The following is a 26,739-nucleotide window of genomic DNA, read 5'->3' as shown; positions in this document are numbered from 1 at the left end:
CTTCCGCGCTCCACCTGCTTCTCTCTGTTTAGAGAGAAGATAATGAAGTCCCTTCTCCTGGAGTACAAAGCCTCTATGACCTCCCAGACCCAGTGATGAATGGTGAACTTCAGGATGTTTGCTATTTTGCCTGTTCCAGCCTGGAAAATATTCAGGGCCATGGTCACCTTGCGGGCCATCAACAGAGCTGTCATCGCCCTGCTCTGAGGCTGCAGATCTGGTTCCAAGAGGTGGCAGAGTTCAGTGACCACCTCCATGGTCAAGTGGAGCCACCTTCGGTGCAGGTCAGGGAAGTGCTCCCTGAAGACCCTAAGTGGGGAAGGCCTCTTGCTGAGAGTCCACCTCCTCCTCCGTCTGTGAGCAGCTTGTCTTTGCTGCCTCTGCTCCACCCCCTGTCATGCTTGACTATAAATACTGATCTAGGCCTATATCAGTTTTACAGGCCACCATTTAGAGTGTCTTCTGCCCCGCCATATTCCAAGGGGTGATGAACTAGATTTTGCAAGGCATTGAAGGGGTAGTATGTTATTAAGATGACAGAGTCATTTCAGCACCAAACAGGAAAATCCATAATAACGTATTGAATTAAGTGCTCAAATGGCTAAAGAAGCACATAGTACAAGTGACTGCTCAAATGTGGGTTATTTCACGACTCAGTAGAGTACTTAGGCCACAGAGTAGACAAAGATGGTTTATGTCCAAATCCAAAGAAATGGCATTTTTCGTTGAACCACAAGTTGACTAATTTTCTGATTACTTTTCATATACACCTCATACAACTATTGCTTGAACACCAGCAGAGTTGTTTATCAAGAGACAGCCACAAACCAGGTTCTCATTGTTAAAGCCGAACTTGGCACAGTCAGTAGAAGAGAAACAATTAAGACAGAAAGAGAATCATGATAGAGGTGGAGTAAGAGAGAGAAGTGCGAAATTGAATCAGAAGCTTAGCGTGAGGAACCATCACGATAAATTGTTAAAGGTTACCAGGAAGAATAGTGAAGATATGTGGCCCTCTCACATATTTGGTTAAGATGTTTGATCATGGACAGGTTAGGTTTGTTCACATTGATCATATTTTACCTACAGATGCGGAAGGAATTGAAAGTTGGAATGATTCGATTATTTCTGACTCATCAGAGAGTAGAGTACCAGTAGCATATCCTACATTAAATGTACCAGAAACAAGTCCAAGAGAAAGTCATAATTAAGTCTGAATCCGAGTCAGGCAGACAATCAGTCCACAGTTGTCAAGAGTTCAAAGATAGATCAAGGGCATGCCTTGGAGGAAAACTTTCCTCAGGCTCAGCCTGGAATGAGTCTAAGTTTGACACCATGTTTGGAAAGTTCTGTTCGAGAGCGAAGGTCTCCTCTTCAAAACAGAAAATGTGGTTAAGTTTGATTTGTAAATATGGCAAAATAAGTCCATATCTGTTGTTATGTATAACCATATAAGTTATGATTATTTTATTATAATTACTTCTTCATTAATGAGGGACATGTGTAATATATAGCTCCACCTAGTGGACTATTGCTCCACCTAATGACTAGGTCACCTGACAAGTTCCAGTCGAGCCATCGTGTAAATGTGTGCTTGTGATGTCATAGAGAATATATCACACCTACCCAGGGGATAACTGATCTAAAAATGTTATCACCACACACACAGTGTAACATTTTCTTTCTCCAACACTTTTAATCACTACCTCATGGAAACACTTACCCAAGAGAAATAGACAGTACCAACAACTTCCAAATTAGAGCGTGGATTCACTTTGATCACAGTAGCCTTGACATTCGGAGTTACAAAGGTTTTACTGTCCTCGGGAAAGTCCACCTTCATCAGTACATTATGTAGATCGGACTCCAGGCTGTAAAGTAAACAGACAGTTAGCACTGGACCTGATAATAAAAACAGGAATTCACTCAGTAGGGTGGATTTTAACTTTGTGCTTTAGTGTAAAACTGGAAATAAAATTCGACAGAGAAAAACCAGGCTGCCGATTCGCTCTCACTGGTTTTACACTATCACACAAAGTCAAACTCTGTCCCACAGACCTTGCACCACTGCTGTGACGTGTCACGCTGATGGAGGGTGTGGCAAGTCACAGCTGCAATAATCACACCATGTGGCTTTTCCTGGGATTGAAAAGAAAGATGTGAAAAGACCATCAGGGCTGTCCAATAGACTCTGGAAAGCCAAGTACCACTCTCCCTGAAGCAGAGCATATTACTGCCCTGCAGCAACTCATCAAGGCTTCTTCTCCCAAACCCACAGCCTCTACCATCTTGAGGGACAAAGCCCGCACCTCCAATTTCTACTTCATGGCTTGTAGAACCAGCCATGGTTTGGGAATATATCCAGGCTTGGAAATATATTGGTGTTCCTTCATCATCGGTGAGACAAAATCCTGGAACTCCCTCCCAACAGCGCTGTGGAAGTACCTTCACCACACAGACTGCATTGGTTCAAGAGGGCAGCTCACCATCCCCTTCCCAAGGGCAATTGGGGATGTACAATAAACACAGGCCTTTACAACAATGCCCACATCCCAATAATGGAAAAGAAAAGATAGTGGAGCAAGTTTTCCTCGGTTCATTGATGGTTTTGTATACAATGGTTTAAATATATCTTCCCCAGAATGTAGGAGTCAGCTGCGGTTCAGTGGTAGCACTCTCGCCTCTTGCCCGAGTCTCATGGATGATGATTAATTTAATGTTCAGTGTGGCTAGATTTGTGATTGTGCAACAAAGGATTGTGCAACAAAGGAATGCTCTGTTTTATAAGGGGAGAAGAATAAACCTAAGAGGAGCTTAAATATAGACTAAAAGATCATTATAAGGTTCTGAGGATGTTTATTGGAAAAGGAATTTAAGGATGGCATTTTTTGCTCAGTTTGTACAGTACAATAGATTAATATATTTCATATTAACCTAGTGTACTGTACAAACTGAGACAAAGTAAACTTTAGTTTTTGATACTACTATGTGGTAAAGGAATGACTATGCAGAGTGGCAGAATGGTGGTGAGCTTGTTTATGTATTAGTGATGAGTTTTTTCTGTTGCCGGAAGTGGTGAAGGGTGATTGTATGGTACAATGGAATGATCACGATGTTGTAAATGTTTTTAATATAGAATGAATCCAATTGAGAAAAACTTCTCTCGCCTCTGAGTCAGAATGTTGTCGGTTCAAGCCCCAATCCAGTGGCTTGGGCACAAAATCTTGGTGACATTCCAGTGCAATAGTGAGGAAGTACTGCTCTGTTGAGGTGCCATCAGGTGGATGAGTCATTAAACCGAGGCCCCGTATGTCCTCTCAGGTGGTCGAAAATTCCCATGGCACTATTTGAACAAAAGCACTGGAGTTCGACCTGGTGCTCTGGCCGATATTTATCCCACAACCAACATCATTAAAACAGATTATCTGGTCATTATCTAATCGCTCTTTGTAGGAGCTTGCTATGCCAAAATAGGCATCCGTGTTTCCTACCTTACATCAGTGATGACAATTAAAAGTACTTCATTGTCTGTTAAAGGGTTTGGGATGTCCGTGGGTTGTGAAAGGTGCTATTATAAATACCAGTCTTTCTTTCTGTCTCACCACCATTGGCAGTCCCTTGAAATTGAGGAAGACTTGCTTCCACTCTAAAAGTGAGTTCTCAGGTGACTGTACAGTCCAATAGGGAATTACAGTCTCTGTCACAGGTGGGACAGACAGTGGTTGAAGAAAAGGGTGGGTGGGGAGTCTGGTTTGCCGCATGCTCCTTCCGCTGCCTGCACTTGTTTTCTGCATGCTTTCTGTATGGACTCCTGCTGTTTTTCATGTTCCATCTCTTGATACTTTTCATCTACTTCTCCAGCAGGATAGGATAGTATCAGCATTATCTCAGTTTGAGACAAGCACAGAAGTGCTGCTGCAGGCTGTGAGAGACAGAGGGTGGTGCTGTACTCCCTCCTCTGCAGGAAAATCTGAAAAAACAGCTCGAAGCTACGGATGGCAGCAAATTGGTGAGGAACTGAAGGTGTCTGTACGTTTCAGCACACATGGAGACAGGGCCAAAAGAGGGTCACGAAGAAGGAACAATATAGGGCACTAGCTGGCAATGCTTCTCAACAAGGACAGGGTGATTGTTGTGGGCACCTCAGTACACTTTGTCCCTCACAGTCTGTATTGTTTTATGTGGGTCCTGAAACCCACCTGTCTTCACCTTTCGACATCTTCTTTGTACAGTACAAGCACAAGAATGCCCACCGATAAAAGCTTCAAGCTTGTCCACCTCCTCATCTGCAGGATACACCTCACTTCCTCACCAGCCCCTACCCCTTCTGACAATGGACTTTGTAACTATCACTTCTCAGAATGTAACAGCCCCGTTTAATTTTGTAGAGGAGAAAGGGGCCCACAATAGAAAGCAGCATCTGGCAATGGGAGGAGGGAAAGCAGCGTTAATGCACCGCACCTCCAAGGACACTGAATCCTGGAGCTTGTGGCAGATGGAGAAGCAGGAGGGCATGTCCCTTAAATGGGTTTTATCCCAAGGCTCTTTCTAGAACATTGTCCAGTAACATCCTATCAGAAGCATAGCTGCTCTCAGCTACGAGAACCAGCTCAACAAATCTGATTGAACATTGGGACAAACTGAAGTGCATGTCCTCTTCCTTTGGCTGCAGAAGGTCTGCTGGCAGTCAGCACCGACTCTCCTTGTTGTTTCGGGGAGGTGGAGAGGGTGGTGGGAGGGATGTGACATTTCTGTACCACAACTTTCTTCATTTCTCCAGGGCACTTCTCCACATATTTGATGATCCTCTCCTTCTGGCTGGCCATACTCCCCAAACTGCTTTGCCTCCGCCTGATGACGCAGTGCATCCACTGGGAGAAGCTGTGACGCCTCGGCACCTGATGTTGATCATGGAGTTGAATTCGAAGAAAGTGGCAGAATACACTGTTCAGAGTCCATTTGTGGTGGGAATATAAATTAGAATCAAGAGGTTTGAGCTAAGCAACACATTTTCGATGCATTTTCATGGGTTGCATTTTTGTGCGATATTGATTGAAATTAATTTAATTTGAATGAAGCGGTTTTGAGTTGAGGAGTTAAATGTATCCATTTGTGGGGAAACTCAAACTGGATGACCAATATCTGCAGAACAAATTATAGAAGCACAGAGAAACAGAAAAACCAGCAATGAATCTGCTAAATTCTAGTGTCAGAGATTTCTAAAATGTGTCCTTTCCAAACCATCATCTTTTCAACACTTTTCCCAACTTCACTCTGTTGATATTTACCCGACTGAAATGCTGGCATTACATTCCTCCAGGATTCCACTCACAATTAGCACTGCATAACGAGCATCATTTGGTTTAACTTGCTCTTGATTTGCGAGTTGAGTCAGTTTGTCTTTCTGTTTTATGCAATCAGACCATGGTGTTTCTGAATGAAAAGACAGTGAAAGAGATTAGCGACCTTTAGCAGATGTATTGAAACAAGTATAAATATTCTGAGTGTGTTTGAAGGAATGATTTAAAGGACAATACTTGCACCAACAGCATCTCTGGGGGAAATTTTAACCCCCAAGTGCGGGAGTGGGGTGCGGTGTGGGGCAGGGTGGCGGGGGGCGGGGGGGAGTTGAAATTTACATGAAGAGAAATTAAAAGTAGTCCAATCTGATGAACCCTTTGTTAACAGGATGTCCTAAAATACTTTGAATGCTCATGATTTTATTTTTTGTGCAGTTACTGTTATGGAAGCAAATGTGGCAGCCAACAATGTCGAGCTTCAGTTTGTCGGATCTGCGTGTTCACCTGAGCAAAATGACTTCTGCACTGAGCACAAATATAAAGTATCCAAAAAGAGAGAGCCCGAAACATGCCAGAGTCCTTTAAAGAAAATCTCACCATATGAGAGAATGACCAAATTTCTGCCTCTACTGGAGTTGGCCACACTCCTTCATCAGATCGAAAATAACAATGCTGCTGCCATTGTACCATTGCCTTGTATTTAGCTTTATTCTTCCACACAGAATGGTAAAATGGGATCCTAGTGTTATCTTTCACTATTATTCCACCCAAGCAGAGAGACTCTAAATTTTAATATCTTCAGTCTTGTAACTTGATCCAAGTCTTATTTTCTAGATGCCCTAATATTTACTTTTTGATTATTCTAATCATTGCAACTATTATTTATTTTGATAACTTGCTGTGGTCTGAGCCGAGTGAAAGGCACATTGGGAGAAATAGAAACAATACAAGTCTGGGAGAATGAGAGCGTCGGGCTCAGACAGTAAATCACTTGTGGTACTGACAGAAGACAGGAACATTAGGCCTTGAGCTCTGGTCCTGCCATGTGGCGAAAGCCAGGACTAAGATTCTGTATCTGTTGCTTTTAGGGTCAATACGTCAATTAAACTGCTTCACAACAAAACTAATTACATGTACAGTTTTGGTCTCCTAACTTGAGGAAGGACATTCTTGCTATTGAGGGAGTGCAGCGAAGGTTCACCAGACTGATTCCCGGGATGGCGGGACTGACATATCAAGAAAGACTGGATCAACTGGGCTTGTATTCACTGGAGTTCAGAAGAATGAGAGGAGATCTCATAGAAATGTTTAAAATTCTGACAGGTTTAGACAGGTTAGATGCAGGAAGAATGTTCCTAATGTTGGGGAAGTCCAGAACCAGGGGTCACAGTCTAAGGATAAGGGGTAAGCCATTTAGGACCGAGATGAGGAGAAATTTCTTCACCCAGAGTGGTGAACCTGTGGAATTCTCTACCACAGAAAGTTGTTGAGGCCAATTCATTAAATATATTCAAAAAGGAGTTATATGTAGTCCTTACTACTAGGGGGATCAAGGGATGTGGCGAGAAAGCAGGAATGAGGTACTGAAGTTGCATGTTCAGCCATGAACTCATTGAATGGCGGTGCAGGCTCGAAGGGCCGAATGGCCTACTCCTGCACCTATTTTCTATGTTTCTATGTTTCTATGTTTATAAAGATTAAATATTAGTCTGGTTAGAATAGACATGCTCAGCTCTAACTGGACTGGAACCAATATTCCTTTAACACTGTGAGTAGTTTTTCCTGAGGAACATAATCTCAAGGTTAAAGGAACACACAGTTCAGAATCTGTGTTTAGAACCTTCGATTTCTTTCAGTAAACAGGCCAGTAATTGAATTGTTCAGTGATATTTAATTATTATTGTTTTCATAATTTAGATTTTGCTTTCAGTGGTTTTTGCGGATTAAATAACATAGCCCAGGCTTTCCATGAGCTCCTCCGATTGACTGGGGGACATCTCCAAGGGGCGGCACTCTGCCCTCCATGAAGCTGTTCCCCTGACCCCAGCCAACTGTCTGACCTCGGTCATTAGCACACTGGAGGCAGGGTCACCGGTCTCCACCGAGGAGTGCTGCCGAAAGGAGACATTAGTTTTGATATGGCAATCTTCGGGAGTCTGCACAGCATTCGGATACAGGCAGCCTCTGTGCTGCTTATTAAATGATTGATTTTTGACCCCTTCCTCCAGCCATGAACTTTGAATGCCTGGGCTGAACTGGCAGTCCTTGTATCCGGTGTTCAAACAGCTGAAATGGCAGGAAACATGGTGGAAGCCACAATTTTCTCATTTGTATAGTTTTTCTATATTGCCATCCATGCCATCAATATATGGGCAGGAATATTCTGGGCTGATCGGACCAACCCCCCTGGGAAATGGTGAGGTGGGTGTTGGGGGGAAGGTGCACAGAGGTGGGGACAGGGAACAGCACATCGCTGCACACATTTTGTCCACACCTGCCGTGGTTCTACCAAAACATTGGCAGGGGAGAGGCTCAGAAAGTCTGGGCCTATATGTTGGTTTTATTCTTCACCCATTAGAAATCTTAAGCTTTTTAAAATGTGAGAGAGATTCACAGTGTGTAATTTATTCTACTTACCACATGCTCCTTCAGATCCAGTAAATTCTAAATAAGAAGCATTTTCGATGTGAACAGGACTGAAGTGTGATCCATTTATGTAAATAATATCACTCAGCAACGGGGAATTATTACTTGAAGTGCTTTTGGTAAGAATGAAATTTTGACAACATTTCCTTTTAGTGGACATGGCAGTTGAATACGACTTAACGACATCACCACGAGTTATGAACAGTTTGCCAACGTGTTCTTTCCAAGTGATGCAGACATCTGACGAACCATCGGGTGTAGTTGTTGCAATATCTTCCAGACAGATTGGTGGGCCATTCCCAATGAGACGAGCTTTTATTCGTAAGCCTGCTTGGTTTATGGACACATTCAATGAACAGGGGCCGGGGCCAGGCTCAATATGGTGATGAGATTTATTAATGCTGTGGTGTAGGTACCCACAAAATGTAAATTCAGCTCCAAACACCACTGCAAATATAATCACACGATAACCATTAATCAACCTCGGGGAAACATGTTGAGAATTTCCTCGGCAGTTCTCCCAATCAATCACTGTGACTTTGGCCAAAGATGAACAGAAATCCCAGATAAATTGCTTGACCAGGATTTCACCGTAATTATGGCAACCAATCAAGAGATGCCTGGCGACAGCAAAAACCATAATACTTTGTTGTGTTTCAGCCATTTATGGTATTTCAGTTGCAGGGAAAATCTATTTTGTGAACAATTTAACCTGCAAATGCCACTCTAAATTAAAATAAGATTATATATAATAGATATTATAGAGCTGCACTCTCTCAGGTGCCGACTTTCAGAGAGGCATTCAGCCTTGTTCTCGCCTGCCCTCTCAGGTGGACGCAAAACCATAAATAGCATTATTTGAAGATGAGCAAGGGAGTTCTCCCCACTGTCCTGGATAACATTTATCCCTCAAACAACCTCACTAAAACCAGGTTATCTGGTCATTTCTGTTGTCCGTAAAGTGCTTTTGGACGTCCTTAGGACGTAAAAGGCACCATATAAACTGAAGTTCGTTCTTTCCTTTACATTCAGTAACAATGAATAGGTTTCAGGCACCAAGGGGAATCTTATGAAACTGTTCTCTTGGTGTGGAACATGTGCACCCTCAATTTTCTGTCTGTCAGAAGTGTGTACGCAAATTCCTAACCTGATCCCAGTGGGTGCAGCATCAAATCCTCTAAAGCCACATCCAACACAGAATTACAATGACTTTATGGCATTCTGGATATAAAAGGTGCTAGAAATACTACATACTGTGAAAAATATAAATATCGAGTTGAATTAAAATCCCAATTATTTACAGATTGTGCACATAATGACCAATTCACCAATCCCAGCTGAAATGGCACCAGGGTCAATATGCTCCCACAGGTCTTTGCACCATTAAAGTGCCCAGCTGACATTAGCGCATTCTGCGAGGTCACCTCTTCAATGTAATTACAACACGTTCCCTGTGGATTTTGGAATGTGCCTGTGGAGGAGCTGACTGGAGGTCAGGTTTCAGCATTCATCACAACTCTGTCACAGCAACTCTTGTGAACAGTCATCTATTGAGATCAAGCTCTTCAGACAATTTGAGATTTGTGTAATCCTACCTTTAAATCTGGATTTGAGGGGAATAGTGGTGTGAACTGTCAATAAATTTGAGGTTTAGGGACCAGGAGCCAATGCAGGTCAGTGGGACCAGGGGTGTTGGGGAAAAGCAGGATTGATCCTGGATGGGATACCAGTAGCAGGGTTTTGGATGTTGAAGTCTGTAAAGGGTGCAGGATGGGAGGCAGACCAGGAACGCTTTCTAGTAATCGAGTCTGGAGGTGACAAAGACATGGCTGAGAGTTTCTGCAGCAGACGACCTGAGGTAGAAGCAGAGGTGGGCGATGTTACAGAGGTAGAAGTCGGCAGTCTTTGTGATGGAGAGGATATGGGTTCAGAATCTCAGCTTGGAGTCTAACAGAACGGCAAAGTTCTGAACAATCTGCTTCAGCCTCAGACAGAGGGCAATGAGGGGATGGAGCCAGTGACGAGGGTAAGAGGCTTGTGGCAGGGGCCGAAATCAGGGTCTTTGATCATCCCAACATTTAAATGGAGAGAGTTGCTGCTCATCCGAGACAGGATGTTGGACAAGCGATCTGGCAAAGCAAAGGCAGAGGAGGGATCGGAGGACAAAGCAGCACTGTTACTTTAATATGTTACTTTGATGAACTGAGCCCAGCGTTAAACACACTGCTGGTTGTCTCAGCACTCAACAGGGAGACCAATATTGTGTGGAGTATGCTCTCTACTTAAAGGTTGCCTGCAGAGTGAAAGGCTGTCTGCACATCATAAAGGGGACGTGCTTTGTTACAGACGTACCTCATTGTGACTGGAGCTGGAGTAATGTCTCAGTAGAGTTGCCCCCAGGCCATCTGTCCAGTGCTGGAAGAAGTTTAATGACCTCCCACGAGTGGGCAAAGTCAGTGAATGCATCTTCAAATGCCATATCCCACCAACTGCACCACTAGCCTCACACACTGCTCAATGCACCACCTCCCTCTCACTCACCTACAAACAATCTCTAGCAATCACGACTCATCCCTCACAATCATAGCTTCACCTCACCCTCACACAGTTTCTACTGCTGCAAGTCTCACACCCACATCTCACACCTTGCACACAATGCCAACTATTCAACCATGATAGGCCCATCACCCAAACACATTGCACCACACTCATGGACACACTCCCCTTTCCCCTGCAGACCAAGGTGGCTCACAACCGGCGCAAGCTTGAACAAACTGGCACGGCTGCAGAATCTGACTCAGCTGGAGGAAACTCTGCTGGAGTTAGTTGGAGGGGCCGTCACTGAGGCTGAGGTGATCGGCAAGGCTAAAAACATTGATGATGATGGTCTGCTCATACCTGATCCTTCTTCTCACATCACACTTCTCCATCATCCCACAATCTCTTCTCAATTACAAGCTACTGATGGTGTACGCATCCACATCTTTCTTTCCACCCCACCCCTCACCACAACCCGACCCTTGTGCCTTTCTCCTTTCAGATACCCAAGACCTGCCAGCAGCCCAGCCTGAGCAGCAAGAAGTAGAGATAGCGAAGAGGCATCACTCAATCTGACACTCCCAGGCACCAGCTCAGAAAATAGCACTACATGAACTCGAGGAGAGTATTGAGGTGGGATCTGCACATGGTGATTCACCGGGCATGAGTGGGCTGCAGCCAGGCCACAGGGCAAGGATAGCGCAGGTGTCTGCTCTGCAGAGGTCAAGGGCACAGCTGAGTTATGCTGCACAGGATTCAGACAAGGATATCAATTCGGTGGATTTCACAAGAAGGGCGATGGACATGCACACAGAAATGCTTGGTGCAATGGCAGGCATACCAGAGAGTGTCTTGTCACTGTTAAGGAGCATGGAGGAGTCCAGCTCCAACATTACATGGTGTTTTGAGTGGCGCTTGGAGCCATTGATTTCCAAGATGGAAGTGATGGGCAACTCCATTAGACCAACTATGATGCTGGTTGTGATGAGTGACATTGCAGCACAAGCAGAAGCGACCCAAGGTCTCAGGACTGCTGTGAAAGCTCAGACTTCTGCCAGGCCGGCTCAGCTTGCTGCCATTGTGGCTGGGTTTACGAGTGTGGAAAGGGGCTCACAGCAGTCCAGTACTCTGTCCTCCAACAGATGGTGAGGAATGCTGAGGGGCTACACCGGGGGAGTGGCAGTGGCTCTGTGGAGCAAAAACCTGCTGTCCTCACTCAGGATGACAGCATTCATACTTCCATCACTGCCACTCCATTGCAGTTGCCTGTCAGCCAGCCAGCCCAGACTGCTGCCACCCAGGCCGAGGACAGCTCCTCTTGAGCGGTCAAGGCAGTAGAACCGTTGTTTGAGCACCCCGATGGTCTGCTTGATGAGTTTTCCCATGGCAGCATGGCTCTCATTGCTGGCCACGAGTTGTGGAGTTGCAAAGTGCAGTTATCTGCCAGGTGAAGAAAGGATCGCCCTTGTCTCCAAGGAGCCACGCTCAGGTTCAATGAGGTGGCTGGAAGATTTCTGGCAAAGCGGACTGACGCAGGATAAAGGCATCATGACTGCTGCCAGGATACTGGGCATTCACCATCATGTGCTGGGTGTGGGCCACAACAACTACACATTAAGAGAGTGGTAGCCTTTGCGGTGATACAAATTCTTAAATAGGGTCATTGTTCATCCTGCGATACACAACTCACGATGTATCCCATTGGATCGCCAGCCCGGGACAACCATTGAAAGTGAAATGCGATTTAAAGATGGAAAACAAAGGAAGTGCTGAAAAACCAATGACCTTTTCCAGTGTGAAACCAGAAGAAATATAAAAGAAGACATCGACAGGCCATCAGTCTGTGAAAGGAACTTGCTTTGGGAGGCATCTTCCACTGTATTCCTCCTCTGGAAAATCAACATTTTGAATATGAGAGCACCGAGTCAATACTGCTTAAATATTGGTTATATCTGAAATGTGTAAAATTAAAATTTATTTAAATGATTAAATCTCATTGGAGCACCAACATTCAGTGACACAAAATGGCAGGATGTAGTTCACACTGGTGGCCATCGAGATCAGTGAATTGCTTGGGGAATGATTTAGATTTTGGTGGAGAGAAAAGGTCAGATGGAGAGCTGTCCTCAGGCTGCTCGGACACAGCTGTGAGTGGCCATGTCAAACAGCACTGATAGAAGCTGGGGCAGCTCATCGGTCCTCTTTCCACAGCTGATTCATAACCTGAGGACACCAGAGACTGGAAATAAAAACGGAGGCAGTGTGACCATCAAATTAAACAGAAATAAATACATTCGCAATTAATAAATGTGATTTGCTTGTTACAACCATTAATCTATCAGGAGTAAACAGGGAATCCAAAGTTTCTTGGGTTATACTTTGCATCAGGCTTTAGATTCACCTATTTAGATTCAATAGATGAATTGGTGTTAATGTGGAGCAGCTTGTGGTCCATGACCATAAGAACATAAGAAATAGGAGCAGGAATAGGCCATTCGGTTTCTTGAGCCTGCTCTGCCATTCAATAAAAGCATGGCTGATCTTCCAACTTAACTCCACTTTCCTGCACTATCCCCATATCCCTTGATTCCCGTAATATCCAAAAATCTATCAATCTCCGTCTTGAATATACTCAACAACTGAGTTTCCACAGCCATCTGGAGTAGAGAATTCCAAAGATTCACACCCACTGAGTGAAGAAATTTATCCTCATCTCAGTCCTAAATAGCTGACCCCTTTCAGTGAGACTGTGAGCCCTGGTTCTAGACTCCACAGCCAAGGGAAACATCCTCCCTGCATCTATCCTGTCAAGCACTGTAAGAATTTTGTATGTTTCAGTGAGATTACCTCTCATTCTTCAAAATTCTACAGAATATAGGCCTAGTCTACTCAAACACTTCTCACAGGACAAACACCATTCCAGGAATCAGTCTGGTGAACCTTTGTTGCACTCCCTCTATGGTAAGTATATCCTTCCTTAGATAAGGAGACCAAAACTGTACACAGTACTCCAGGTGCAGTAAAATGTCTTTACTCTTCTACTCAAATCCTTTTATAATAATGGCCACTATACCATTTCCTTTCTTAATTGTTTGCTGTACCTGCATGTTAACTTTTAGTAATTCATGTCCAAGGACACCCAAGTCCTTCTGAACAACATTTCCCAATCTCTCACCATTTAAAAAATACTCTGCTTTTCAATTTTCCTACCAATGTGGATAACTTCACATTTCTCTATATTGGGGGGGAAATTGCGGTCGGAGGCATCCTTCGTATGAACGCAAAAAAAATTGATGAAAGTACCTGGTGGTCCTGGAGGAACATAGGATTCCGGTCGGAGGCCTCAATTCACTGCACCGCACATGGGCCGATGTCTTTGACGGACTTACGTACAATCTGGAGTCACGTGGTCCTGGACCACCAATCACGATGCAGTGTTCTCGGCGATAAAAATGGGAACTCCGTGTGTATGAGTTCCCATTACTATCAATAAAAATAACCCCATAGAACACCAAAACACAGCACAATATATAAATAAAACACCTCACATATTTAAATTAATTGAAATTAAATATAATTAAATGTTTTAGAAAAAATATATTTTTTTTTTGAATTTTTTTTCATGTGTTTTAATAGGGTTAAAAATAAACTTACCTTAATGGACAGGGTTTTTAATATAAAAATGAGTGTTTAAATAACATTTTTATGATTTAAAACTCTTACGCTGGTAAAAGTAAGCTATGCGCCTGCTTTTACCAGGTGTAAAACTTTTTGAAGGACATTCTCTGGGCATGATTTGGGCAAATAGCCCAATCTCTCCCGCAGCGAATGTCTCTTCTCCGGGGAGTCGCAAGATCTGTCTCGGGAAAATTTGACAGATGGGAAAAGCCAGTTTTCGGTGCATGTGCATCGCGCCCCGAAAACCGGCTTTTGCAAGGCCTCGCTGGGTTCGTGCGCACTCCCTAAGCCCCAGCGAGGCCGGAGTTTTAGGCTCATTATATTCCATTTGCAATGTTCTTGCCCACTCACTTAGTCTGTCTATATCCCATTGAACTTTCTTTGCATCCTCCTCACAACTTACATTCCCACCTAGCTTTGTATCATCAGCAAACTTGAATATATTACATATGGTCCTCTCATCCAAATCATTGATAAAGATTGTGAATAGTTGAGGCCCAAGCACTGATCCAAGTACCCCACTAGTTACAGTCTGCCAATCTGAAAAAGCCACGTTTATTTCTACTCTCTGTATTCTGTCCCATAACGAATCCTCAATCATTGCTAATATATTACCCTCAATCCCATGAGCCCTAGTTTTGTTCAATAATCTCTTGTGTAGCACCTTATCAAATCCCCTCTGAAAATCCAAATACACCACATCCACTGGTTCCCCCTTATCTATTCTGCTAGTTCCAACCTCAAAAAACTCTAACAGATTTGTCAAACATGATTTCCCTTTCACAAATCAGCGAGATGCTCCTGAGTCGTGGTGGATCGTAAGAAATGTTTTTATCCTTTTGAGAAGAGAGATAAAACATTCTCCACTACAATTAGTGACCATTAATGACAAATACAGCTGTAATGCAGTTTGTACATTTGGGAAACATTCCATCACATTGGATTCAATGATTACATGGTACATCCAAATAGACCTACTCTCATCCTCTTTTCCTTCTATTTTTGGGAAAGTTGAAAATTCAACAAATTGGAGAAATTCTTTACTAAAATCTACTGGGAGATCATCTGGATATTTCTGACATAAGCATCTGATACCTTCACTGACTTGAAAGCTTGACATATTATGTGAAAAATTTGCCAGGACACTTAAGGTCTCTCCCCCAAAAGACAAATACATAATTCCAATATAGTCTTTCAGACTTAATTTGGAATATTTCTGTTTTACCCCTAATAGTTTCGAGTTGGATATCTAGAGGTATCTATGAGGGATATCTAGGGGTATCTATGAGGATACATATACCCTACTAAATACTTTTGACATTTGATTTTGACATCTACATTTCCACTTTCAAAAGATAAATGAAAATTCTTCATCCTTTCGTAAGTATTCACAATTATCAAAACATGATTATTTATGCGTTTATCCTATGAACAGTGCACATAATTCTCAGAATGAATTTTTTTTGGATATTTATACATGTTTCAAGATTGTCACAGAATTTTATACATACTTTGAGCCATAAGGACATAATATTTTGCACCACTGAAGATATAATTATGCAGTTATACATGATACTGCTTAATGATCCTTGTGACAAAGATTTAGGGTTAATGATATAAGAATTAAAGTCAAGGGCCGAAAAAATTTGAGGGCCTAAAGCTACAGCCTTATTAGCCTATGGGCCCTGAGTTCATGCAACACTTCCCTGCTTTTTACTGCTTCCCCAAAACACCACCTTGTGTAAGCTGGTGTCAGGAATAGTAACATGATTATTATGGTAAGTTAGTTTTGCTTCTTACACCTTTGTTAAAACGCAATCACAGTGATGTGGCACTTTACATATTTGTGCATTTACAACACACAATTAAAGCAGGTGCTAGCTGCTGCAATGGAGGAAGGGAGCTAGTAAGATTAGGAGTTGGGTAAAGGTTAAGGGTTTAGTCTTAGAAATTTGGGCCGCTTGCAAACGACTTTTCACAGCACCACTAACAACTCCCACATATTCAGCGGGAGTTTAGCGGTGGCGGTAACCCGTAGCGCCCTGCTCTGCTGCACTGGCGATGATGTCATGATGACCATGCACAGCATCCTGTTAGCGCCCTCAAGTCGCTGGAGAAATACCACCAATGATGTCGCTGCAAGATCTTACAAATCCCCTGGGAGGACAGATGCTCCAACATTAGCGTCCACATCCAGGCCAACATCCCCAGCATTGAAGCACTGACCACACTTGATCAGCTCCACTGGGCAGACCACATAGTCCACATGCCAGACATGAGACTCCCAAAGCAAGCACTCTACTCAGAACCCGTCCACAGCAAACGAGCCAACGGTGAGCAGCGGAAACGTTACAAGGACAGCCTCAAAGCCTCCCTGATAAAGTGCGATACCCCACTGACACCTGGGAGTGCCTGGCCAAAGACTGCCCTAAATGGAGGAAGTGCCTCTGGGAGGGTGCTGAGCTCCTCGAGTCTCGTTGCTGAGAGCATGCAGAAATCAAGCGCAGGCAGCGGGGGAGCATGCGACAAACCAAACGGCCCACCTGTGACAGAGACCGTGGTTCCTGTATTGGACTGTACAGCCACCAAAGAACTGATGCTAAGAGTGGAAGCAAGTCTTCCTCGATTCCGAGGGACTGCCTGTGATGATGAGAGCCCCAGACCCTGAATTTGAAATCTCCCCATGAAGCTGCACCTGGCGATGCCAACGACAGTTTCAGGGGACAAGGACGCAAACTTTTTCCAGGCAATATCAGGACCTTCTATGCGGTAGCGCTACACGGCCCAGTGCATAGCGCTGCGTCCCACTCCCAACAGGTCCGCCCCACTACCGTCCCAGTAAGGAAGTGAAGCAGGGTATCCCAAATTTAGCGAGCGGGGTGGGACTTCCTCCCGGATGTTACCGCCCTTGAATGAGGCGCAGCGGAATTTTTGCCCCTTCGTGTTTAGTGGTTCTGGGTTAATATTAGTGCCATAGGTTGGTGCGAGGGTTAGATACTGCTGTGGACAGTCAATAGCAGAAACTGTTAATGCTGCTATTGACACTGCCATTGTCCCTAGACACATCTTTTAAAATATTGCATAATGGTTGAAAAAATGTGCATCATCATGTAATGAACAGAACTGAATTGGGAGAAGGAGATTTGGTAAGGGATCTGAGAATGACATTTTCAATAGTCTGAACAATATGAGAAAAACAATTTAACAGGGTGCAGGAATTTATGGCCAGAATACCAGAATGCAAGTCTATAAAGGTTAGGCCAAGACTTTAAAATCCACTGGTCAGATCTCACTTGGAGTACTGTGTTTACTTCTGGTCATAATCTAGAATAAAAAGCTAGCACTGGTGGTCATGAAACTACCGGATTAACATAAAAAGCCAGATCACTAATGTCCTTTAGGGAAGGAAATCTGCATCTTTACTTTGTCTGGCCTATTTGTGACTCCAGACCCACAGCAACATACCTAGAAAGCCACTCATTCGTTACAAAGAAGAGAAACAGCACTGAGGGAAAGCCTTCATCAGAAGGACTGCAGCGGTTCAAGGAAGCGGCTCACACCACCTCCTCAAGGGCGATTAGGGATGGGCAATAAATGCTGGCCTTACGAGGCATGCCCACATCGCATGAACTAGTAAATAAAACTCAATCTGCGCCATCTAAAATAGTATTTAAGGGAGGATATTATCAATGCATATTAAATATTAAGGGGGTGAAATTGCCCCGCACCCCAATCGGGGCCGGTAACCTTCCGGGACCGGGACTGCTATCGCTCGGCACAGAAGTCCCTCCCCCGACAGTCTCCGGTTTCCACTTCCTGTAGGGGCGTTCCCGGGGCGGTAGTGCGGCTGATGCGCTACAACAGCCCTTTCCTTCCATTAAAGGGGAGGGCCGCTGCACACTCTGCCTGGTCCTTTGGTAGCTGCCACTGGGCTACCAGGGCAGCATGAGACCGGGCCAGCAGCTCAGCACCCAAGACGGAACATCAGGCTGCACAATGGTGGCCCGGACCACGCTGGGGCCGCCATCGTCAAGCCAACCGGAGAGTTGCCCGACAAAAAAAGGATGGCGGCCCGGGAGCGCTGCAAGCCTCCCCATTAAACAGCGCCCTGAGAGCGAATGCCCGACCCATGAAGCTGGCATTGACATCCGCCCACGTCTGCCTCGTGGCCCGCAGGGCAATTTCCCTCGTGAGGCATTGAGGGGTCGGTGTGGGGCGATAAGGGGTTGATGCGCACTGCGATGACGTCATCGCTGGTTGCACGGTGGTCCGGGGCATTAACTGCGGGGCGCAGCGCGCCAAGGCTTCACCTCCCAAACCTCCGAGGCATTTTCCCGGGAGACTTTAGTGCCCCCCTCCCCCAGGCGAAAACTGTCTTGTGTCCCGTTAGTGGCTCACAGAAGCACTAACGGGGTGTAAAAAAGGGACAAGTTCTCCCCCTAAATCTTATAGATAAGGTGAACCCAGAATCTGATTTCAACATAAATATGGTAGCATGATGTAACTGTTCCAGCCATTTTAGATTCAATCAACCAAAATCTAAATTGCAAATATACATTTTGCCATCTTTAACTATAGTGCCGTGTCAATACTTCATTCCTCCTCATGTTTTTACCCTACACACTGTCACGTATTATTATAAAAGAACAAAAGATTTGGGGAAGGAATCAGACTAGCCTTGCAACTGAGAATATGACCAGAGTGAATAAATTTAAATTTGGGCAAAATAAATGGAAGACAGATTTTAGTTAGAACTTCTTGATTCAAAGAGCAACAAACATTTGGAATAATCTGTCAAGCAGCAAAGTAGAGACAAAGAGCTCAATTTTCCCCGGTCATTTGCGCCGTTTTTTGCCGCGTGCCGTTTTTTCTGGTGTATTTATTTTTTTCAAAGTTTCCCCGTGCAATGTGCGCCAGTGTAACGAACTTAGTTACGATTTTTCCAGGCCAGTTTTTTTTGATGTCATAGGGGGCGTCCCCTCATATCTGCACATTTTTTTTCAATTGTTTGCAGTTTGGCCAACATTTTTTTCTTTGAGGTTGGCGTATCTGCCACTCCTGAAAAACCTTCGGGTGAGTTAAGAAAACCAGCGCACATTCACAAATCTGTGCTGAAAGATGCCATTGTTTTTAAATCGAAGATTTTGGATGGGGTCAAGAATACTGTCAAAATCAATAATAAAGTTCAACTTTTTTTTACCTGTCAATGTAGAAATGTAAATTTGTTGGATTTTAGAAGTTTTCTCATTTTTTTACTCACTCACACACCACCAATCGAACGTCTTGAAGCAGGGTTGGAGGGTCTTAGGTTTGGCCGGCAGAATTGGTCTTGCACCCGGGCACAGCGGCTCGAGGTTCAACTACAAAAGAAGCCATAGAGGGGGAGGAGAGCGAGAGAGAGCAAGGTGTCGTCCGGAAGGCTTGGAGTCTGGGGAGGGGGAGGTAGAGAAAGAAGTCACAAGACTCCAACTGTTAAAGGCTGGGGGGTGGTGCTGGGGGGAAGAGGAGAGGAGAGAGAGAGAGGTGCCGATCGGAAGGCTTGGAGCTTGGGGAGGGAGAGAGAGAAGTCACAAGACTCAAGGGAAAGCGGTGGGGGGGAGAGAGGAGAAGTCACAAGTCCTTTGGGTGTGGTCAATCCATGCAGACCTGAAGAGATACAACTGCGAACCTGTGCTGCCTGCTTTCCTGACGTGTTAAGCTTCTTTCAAAGGTTAAATTTAAGTATGGGGGCAATACTGACAATGCCATACCTTGTGCGAGCCTTCTGCCTCATGGTGCTACGAAGGAGACAATTGATTCAACTTCATCGTGTCAGGATCATCAGAGCCCGTGTAGGATGCTGGGCAGGAGGCCTTACCCATCTCGGGTATATTGAGACAGACGTTCGTACCTCCACCTGAGTGATACAGACTGTGTCAGAAGGCTGCATATCCGCAAAGAAGTTGTGAGTGAGATCTGTGAGTTGGTCAAAGCAAAGCTGCAAACTAGAAGCATCAGTAGGGCTGCTTTGTCAGTTGAAGTGAAGGTTAGAGCTGCACTTTCATTCTATGCCTCCGGATCATTTCAAGCTACAACTGGCGATGTGTACGCCATCTCACAACATGCAACACATGTCTCCATTCACCAGGTCACAGCTGCACTGCATAGGAATAACTTCATAAAGTTCCCAATGACCGCCCAAGGAATCCATGACAGGGCTGTGGGCTTCTCCAAAATTGCTGGCTTCCCAAAGCTACACGGCTGCATTGATTGTACCCACATTGCCTTGCAAGCACCTTTGGAGGATTCCAAGATGTACAGGAACAGAAATGGCTTCCACTCCATTAATGTGTAGCTCGTGTGGATAATCAAAATGAGCAGAGTCAGCATAGATTTATGAAGGGGAAGTCATGTTTGAAAAATTTGCTGGAGTTCTTTGAGGATGTAACAAACAAGGTGGATAAAGGGGAACCAGTGGATGTGGTGTATTTGGACTTCCAGAAGGCATTTGACAAGGTACCACATAAAAGGTTACTGCACAAGATAAAATTTCACGGGGTTGGGGGAAATATATTAGCATGGATAGAGGATTGGCTAAATAACAGAGAACAGAGATTCGGGATGAATGGTTCATTCTCTTGTTGGCAACCAGTAGCTAATGGGGTGCTGCAGGGATCAGCGCTGGGACCCCAACTATTTGCTATCTATTTTAATGACTTGGACGAAGGGACTGAGTGTAACTTAGCCAAGCTGACAATAGAAAGATGGCAGGAAAAGCAATGTGTGAGGAGGACACAAAAAATCTGCAAAAGGACATAGACAGGCTAAGTGAGAGGGCAAAAATTTGGCAGATGGATTATAATGTTGGAAAGTGTGAGGTTGTGCGCTTTGGCAGAAAAAAATCAAAGAGCAAGTTATCATTTCAATGGAGAAAGATTGCAAAGTGCCGCAGTACAGCAGATGTGACATGTTTGATCCCGCTGCGTGTCATGAATTCCTTGAATTCAACACTGGTGAAGCACAGCCCATTGTCGCTAACGAGGACATCTGGCAAGCCGTGCGTGGCAAACATGGTTCGTAGGCTCTCAATGGTGGCCATGGATGTGCTTACAGACATTATTGCACATTCGATCCATTTTGAGTAAGCATCCAAGACAACCAAAAACATTTTGCCTAGGAATGGGCCCACATAGTCTACATGGATCCTCGACCATGGTTTGGATGGCCATGACCGCAAACTCAGCAGTGCCTCTCTGGGTGCATTGCTCAGCTGAAAGCAAGTGTTGCACTGGCACACGCATGCCTAAATCTGAGTTGATGCCAGGCCACCACACGTGAGATCTGGCAATGGCTTTCATCATTACGATGCCTGGGTGGGTGTTATGCAATTCGCAAATAAATGTGTCTCTGCCTTCCTTGGGCATGAGCACGCGGTTGCCCCACAAAAGACAATCCGACTGCAGGAACAACTTGTCTTTGCGCCTGTGGAACAACTTTATCGCTTCCTGCATCTTCACTGGGACACTGGACCTGCTCTCATGGAGGACAGTTTTTTACCAAAGACAGTAACGGATCCTGGCTGGTCCAGGTCCTGATGTGGCGGGCCGTAATGGGGGACTTCTCGTGCTCAAATGCCTCCATGACCATGAGCAAGTCCGCTGGCTGTGCCATTTCCACCCCGGTGGTGGGCAATGGTAGCTCACTGAGAGCATTTGCGCAGTTCTCCGTGCCCGGTTTGTGGCGGATTACATAGTTGTATGCCGACAGTGTGAGCGCCATCTTTGGATGTGGGCAGAGGCATTGGTATTAATCCCTTTGCTCTCCGAGAATAGCGATATGAACGGCTTGTGGTCAGTTTCAAGCTCGAACTTCAGGCCAAATAAGAACTGGTGCATTTTTTTTTACCCCATAATCCTTTTCAACCATGCCGTAAGCCCTTTCGGCCTTGGACAAACTCCTGGATGCATATGCAACCACTTGCAAAATCCCCGATTCATTAGCCTGTTGTAACACACACCCGACCCCGTATGATGACGCATCGCAGGCTAACACTAATCGTTTACATGGGTTATACAGGATATGCAATTTGTTAGAACACAAAAAGTTTCTGGCTTTCTTAAAGGCAGCCTCTTGTGAATTCCCCCATATCCAGTCATCTCCCTTGCGCAGTAGCGCATGTAGAGGTTCCAGCAGGGTGCTTAACCCAGGTAGGAAATTACCAAAATAGTAAAGGAATCCCAGGAACGATTGCAGCTCCGTCACGTTCTGTGGTCGCGACGAGTTCTTGATGGCCTCCGTCTTGGCGTCGGTGGCTCTGATGCCATCTGCAGCAATTCTTCTTCCTAAGAATTCGACGTCTTGTGCCAGGAAAATGCACTTCGAGTGTTTCAATCTGAGCCCCACGTGATCCAACTGACTAAGAACCTCCTCCAGATTGTTCAAGTGCTCCATGGTGTCCCGACTTGGAAGACCACTGTACAACGAACCGCCTTATTCTCAGACCGTCCGCTGCATTTGATCTTGTGTCCATCACCATTCCTGCCCGCAGGTGGTGGCGCAATGTTTCTGGGCTTGATACCAAACTTATTCTTTCTAACATCTCGCGCACATCTTGAGAGTGGGGGGGGCATCACCGTCAGGCAGCAAGTTCGAGGGCCCAGTCGGGAAGTTGGAGGGCCCGGCTTTGGGCTCTTCAGAGACTGGTTTGGGGATTGGAGTGGAGTAACAGTTGATTCTGTCAATGGACGTGGGGTCTGGGCATCTTCCCTTATTGCACCAGCTAACTCCAACATGCCGTCCCTCATGTGCCCTGATAGTGTCTCAACGACCTGCAACATTCCCTCCCTCATGGTGAGTGACATGGTTTGCACTATCTCTGAATTCCCTCCCTCATGGCCATTCATCATCATCATCATAGACAGTCCCTCGGAATCGAGGAAGACTTGATTCCACTCTTAGAATGAGTCCTTAGGTGGCTGAACAATCCAATACGAGAGCCACAGTCCCTGCCACAGGTGGGACAGATAGTCGTTGAGGGTAAGGAAGGGTGGGACAGGTTTGCCGCACGTTCTTTCCGCTGCTTGCGCTTCTTTTCTGCATGCCCTCGACAATGAGACTCGAGGTGGTCAGTGCCCTCCCGGATGCACTTCCTCCACTTACGGTGGTCTTTGACCAGGGATTCACAGATGTCAGTGGGGATGTTGCACTTTATCAGGGAGGCTTTGAGGATGTCCTTGTAGCGTTTCCCCTGTCCACCTTTGGCTCGTTTGCCATGAAGGAGTTCTGAGTAGAGCGTTTGCTTTGGGAGTCTCGTGTCTGGCATGCGGACAATGTGGCCTGCCCAGCCGAGCTGATCAAGTGTGGTCAATGCTTTAATGCTGGGGATGTTGGCCTGGTCGAGGATGCTAATGTTGGTGTGTCTGTCCTCCCCGGGGATTTGTAGGATCTTGCGGAGGCATCATTGGTGGTATTTCTCCAGTGACTTGAGGTGTCGACTGAACATGGTCTATGACTCTGAGCCATACAGGAGGGCTGGTATTATTACAGCCATATAGACCATGAGCTTGGTGGTAGATTTGAGGGCCTGGTCTTCGAACACTCTTTACCTCAGGCAGCCGAAGGCTGTGCTGGCGCACTGGAGGCGGTGTTGAATCTCCTCATCAATGTTTGCTTTTGTTGATAAGAGGCTCCCAAGGTATGGGAAATGATCCACGTTGTCCAGGGCCACGCCATGGATCTTGACGACTGGGGGGCAGTGCTGTGTGGCGAGGTCAGGCTGGTGGAGGACCTTTGTCTTATGGATGTCTCCCGTAAGGTCCATGCTTTTGTACGCCTCAGTAAATACGTGGACTATGTCCTGGAGTTCAGACTCTGAATGTGCGCAGACGCAGACGCAGGCGCGTTCGTGTACTATAGCTCGACGACAGAGGTTGGGGTGATCTGGGACCTGGCCTGGAGACACCGAAGGTTGAACAGCTTCCCACTGGTTCTGTAGTTTAGTTCCATTCCAGCAGGGAGCTTGTAGACTGTAAAGTAGAGCATAGCAGCAAGGAAGATTGAGAAGCGGTTTGGGGCGATGACGCAGCCCTGACATTCCATCCCTCGTGGCCACTATTCCCTCACTGATGGTCCCGGATATTGTTCCCATTTCTCCTGTCATTGCTGTTACTTCTCTCGACAGTCCCGCTACCTCATCACTCACCCCACTGATGGCGTCCAGGAATAATCGGGTCAGGTTAATGCTCTCCGCACTCAATTACATCATCTGATCCACATCTGTTAGGTCCTGCACATCAGGAGAGCGCGGTCGAGCTCTCCTTCCCTTCCTCCCTACGGGTGTGGCTCGCACCCCACCACTGGGACTCGCAGCCTGGGGCGATGGGGCCCTGGGTGTGCCTCGCTGCACCACACCACTGGGACCAACAACCTCGGAAGGTGTGAAACCATGGAATGTCCCACTAACACTCAAACCACTAGTCACGGAAGGGACTGTCACCTCCATGAGCGGCACCTCCTCCAACGTCAGTACAACAGTGGGAGCTTCATCCAGCTCCATCCCCTCCTCCTCCCCTCACCCCCATGGATGGATTGGAAGATGTTCTCCTCTTCAGACTCGAACCACGTCTGAATCTTCTTCCCCATCTTCAGGGATGGCCTCAAGTTCTGCAAAATATAACAGAACAGTCAAATGGTTAGCAGCTGTGGGTGCAGGTTGGGTGGCAAGAGTCGGCTCACACAGCGCAGGCCAGGCAGCAGCTGATTTGAAGGGCCACGATGAATTTGCAGGACTTACCCTCTCCCTCTAGTGTGAGCCCAGCTTGTGCAGAACTGATTGCTTTTTTCCAGGCAGGACCCATCAAAATAGCGACCCTCTCTTCTAAGGGTGTCAGAGGCTGCAGTTTTGACAGGCCTCCTACTGTTCGAGTTCTTTCCCTTTTATTACGTGCCACCTTCTTCTGCAAAGAGGAAAATGCTACGTTTTAGAGAGAGAGTCTTTCTGCTGGGTGGGACATATACAACTGCTCACATTTGCAATTGCAATTGCAATTCTATTGAATAAATGAAAATATTACTTACAGTAACTACTTGACCAAAGTCCTGCCATTTCCTATTACACTGGCCTCCAGATCTCGTAGTGGTCACCACTGCGCAAAAATCTTCTGCAACTTGGTTCCAGCGTTTCTTCATTTCTTTGGGTGGAACCTTTATGTGACCTCTGCTGGTGTCCAGCTCCTGTCATTTGTTCTCAATCACAGTAACTAGTGCCTCCACTTCTTCCTGTAAGAAATTCTTGGTCCTGGCATTGTGTTGCATCTTGTATTGCTGCAGCTGCAATTTTCCAATGCTCTCACACAGCACTCCTGCTCACACACACAACTGGCTCTTTAAAAATGACTGATTGCCAAATCCGAGCTGTACTGGGCATGCGCGTCCATTGGAACGACATCAAAAACGTAACTTTTTTTCTCCGCACATGCGCAGAAGGTGCAGCGTCATTTTTTCTGTGCAGATAACAGGCTCCACCCCCCGAAGTAACTAGCCACACTGCACGACGACAAATTCGAAATATACATCCGGATAACTTTGGCAAAATATTTCTGCCGCAATTGTGGCCAACAAAAATGGGTGTAACTCTGGCAGTACGCCAGAAAATGGGCTTAGGGAAAATTGAGCCCAAAGTCCCAGAAATGTGTTCACACTGCACCTGGCATCAAACAGGTGCCAACGTCTCCAATATTGCGGGTAGGGCTTGTGCGCACATTGCATGTCAGAGGTTTGTTGCCTGCCATATTGATGATGGCAGAAATATAGGCACATTTCTCACTCGCAGGACTCATTTAGAGATACTGGCTTTATGGAAAAAGGTGTTGAATATAAAAGTCAAAATGTGATTAAAAAAATCTATATAAAACCTTAGTAACACGCAGTTAGAGTTCTGTGTGCCATATTGGTCTCCACACGATAGGAAGGATATCGAGACAATAGAGAGAGCACAGATTACATTCACTGGGATACTGCCGGATGATCGGAAATATAAATATGAAGACATGAAAAATTGGGTCTGTTTTCATTAGAACAGAGGAGGTTACATGATGATTTGATAGAGGTGTTTAGAATTATGAAGGGAGGGGACAGAGCAATAATCCTCTAATTTTGTTTGGGTGCGCAGCTACCTTTAGGCAACGTTGGGTCAGAGTGAATAGAAACAGAATGTTTCCAGTGGGTGAGGGGTCTAGTTTGTGATGGTGTTTATCCTCCACATGAGCAGCAGCCCTAATCTAATGGTGCCCACCCAGTTCCCATTTCCCTACATCCCCTGTTCCTTCACCCACCTATCTAACCTATTCTTAAATGTTGACATGGTCTCTGCTTCAATCACTAACTCTGGTCGTGCATTCCACAGCCTCACGATCCTCTGTCTAAAAATGTATCTCCGGCCCTCTGTCCGAAATCTCCTACATTTAATCTTATGTCTATGCCTACTTGTTCAAAGGAAAGTCTTCTCCAATCAACCGCTTTACATTCACAGGACACCAAATCTTAAACTATGAATTAAATTCTGTTCGTCATTAATTTTAGCGCCACACTGGGGCAGTAC

At 45.5% G+C, this 26,739-nt stretch overlaps 1 protein-coding gene across 7 annotated transcripts in view; it reads right to left on the bottom strand.

Annotated features, from left to right (window-relative positions):
- Positions 1-26,739, bottom strand: part of LOC139278713 (uncharacterized) — a 101,905-nt gene that overhangs the window by 47,820 nt on the left and 27,346 nt on the right. For 6 of the 7 annotated variants that reach the window (XM_070897782.1, XM_070897785.1, XM_070897783.1 and 3 more), the window contains 4 exons: positions 12,270-12,373; positions 7,938-8,393; positions 5,289-5,433; positions 1,724-1,871 (listed from right to left, as the gene is read on the bottom strand). In XM_070897782.1, the coding sequence (XP_070753883.1) occupies positions 1,724-1,871; positions 5,289-5,433; positions 7,938-8,393; positions 12,270-12,354 (834 nt within the window). In that variant the 5' untranslated portion in view covers positions 12,355-12,373. The remainder of the gene's footprint in view (positions 1-1,723; positions 1,872-5,288; positions 5,434-7,937; positions 8,394-12,269; positions 12,374-26,739) is intronic. The other variant, XM_070897788.1, reaches the window with a different exon arrangement.

Source organism: Pristiophorus japonicus, chromosome 13 (genome assembly GCF_044704955.1).
Source record: "Pristiophorus japonicus isolate sPriJap1 chromosome 13, sPriJap1.hap1, whole genome shotgun sequence".
Classification (NCBI taxonomy): Eukaryota; Metazoa; Chordata; class Chondrichthyes; family Pristiophoridae; genus Pristiophorus; species Pristiophorus japonicus.
The sequence above is the reverse complement of the archived record's forward strand: the minus strand, read 5'-3'. Positions and strand labels throughout refer to the sequence as shown.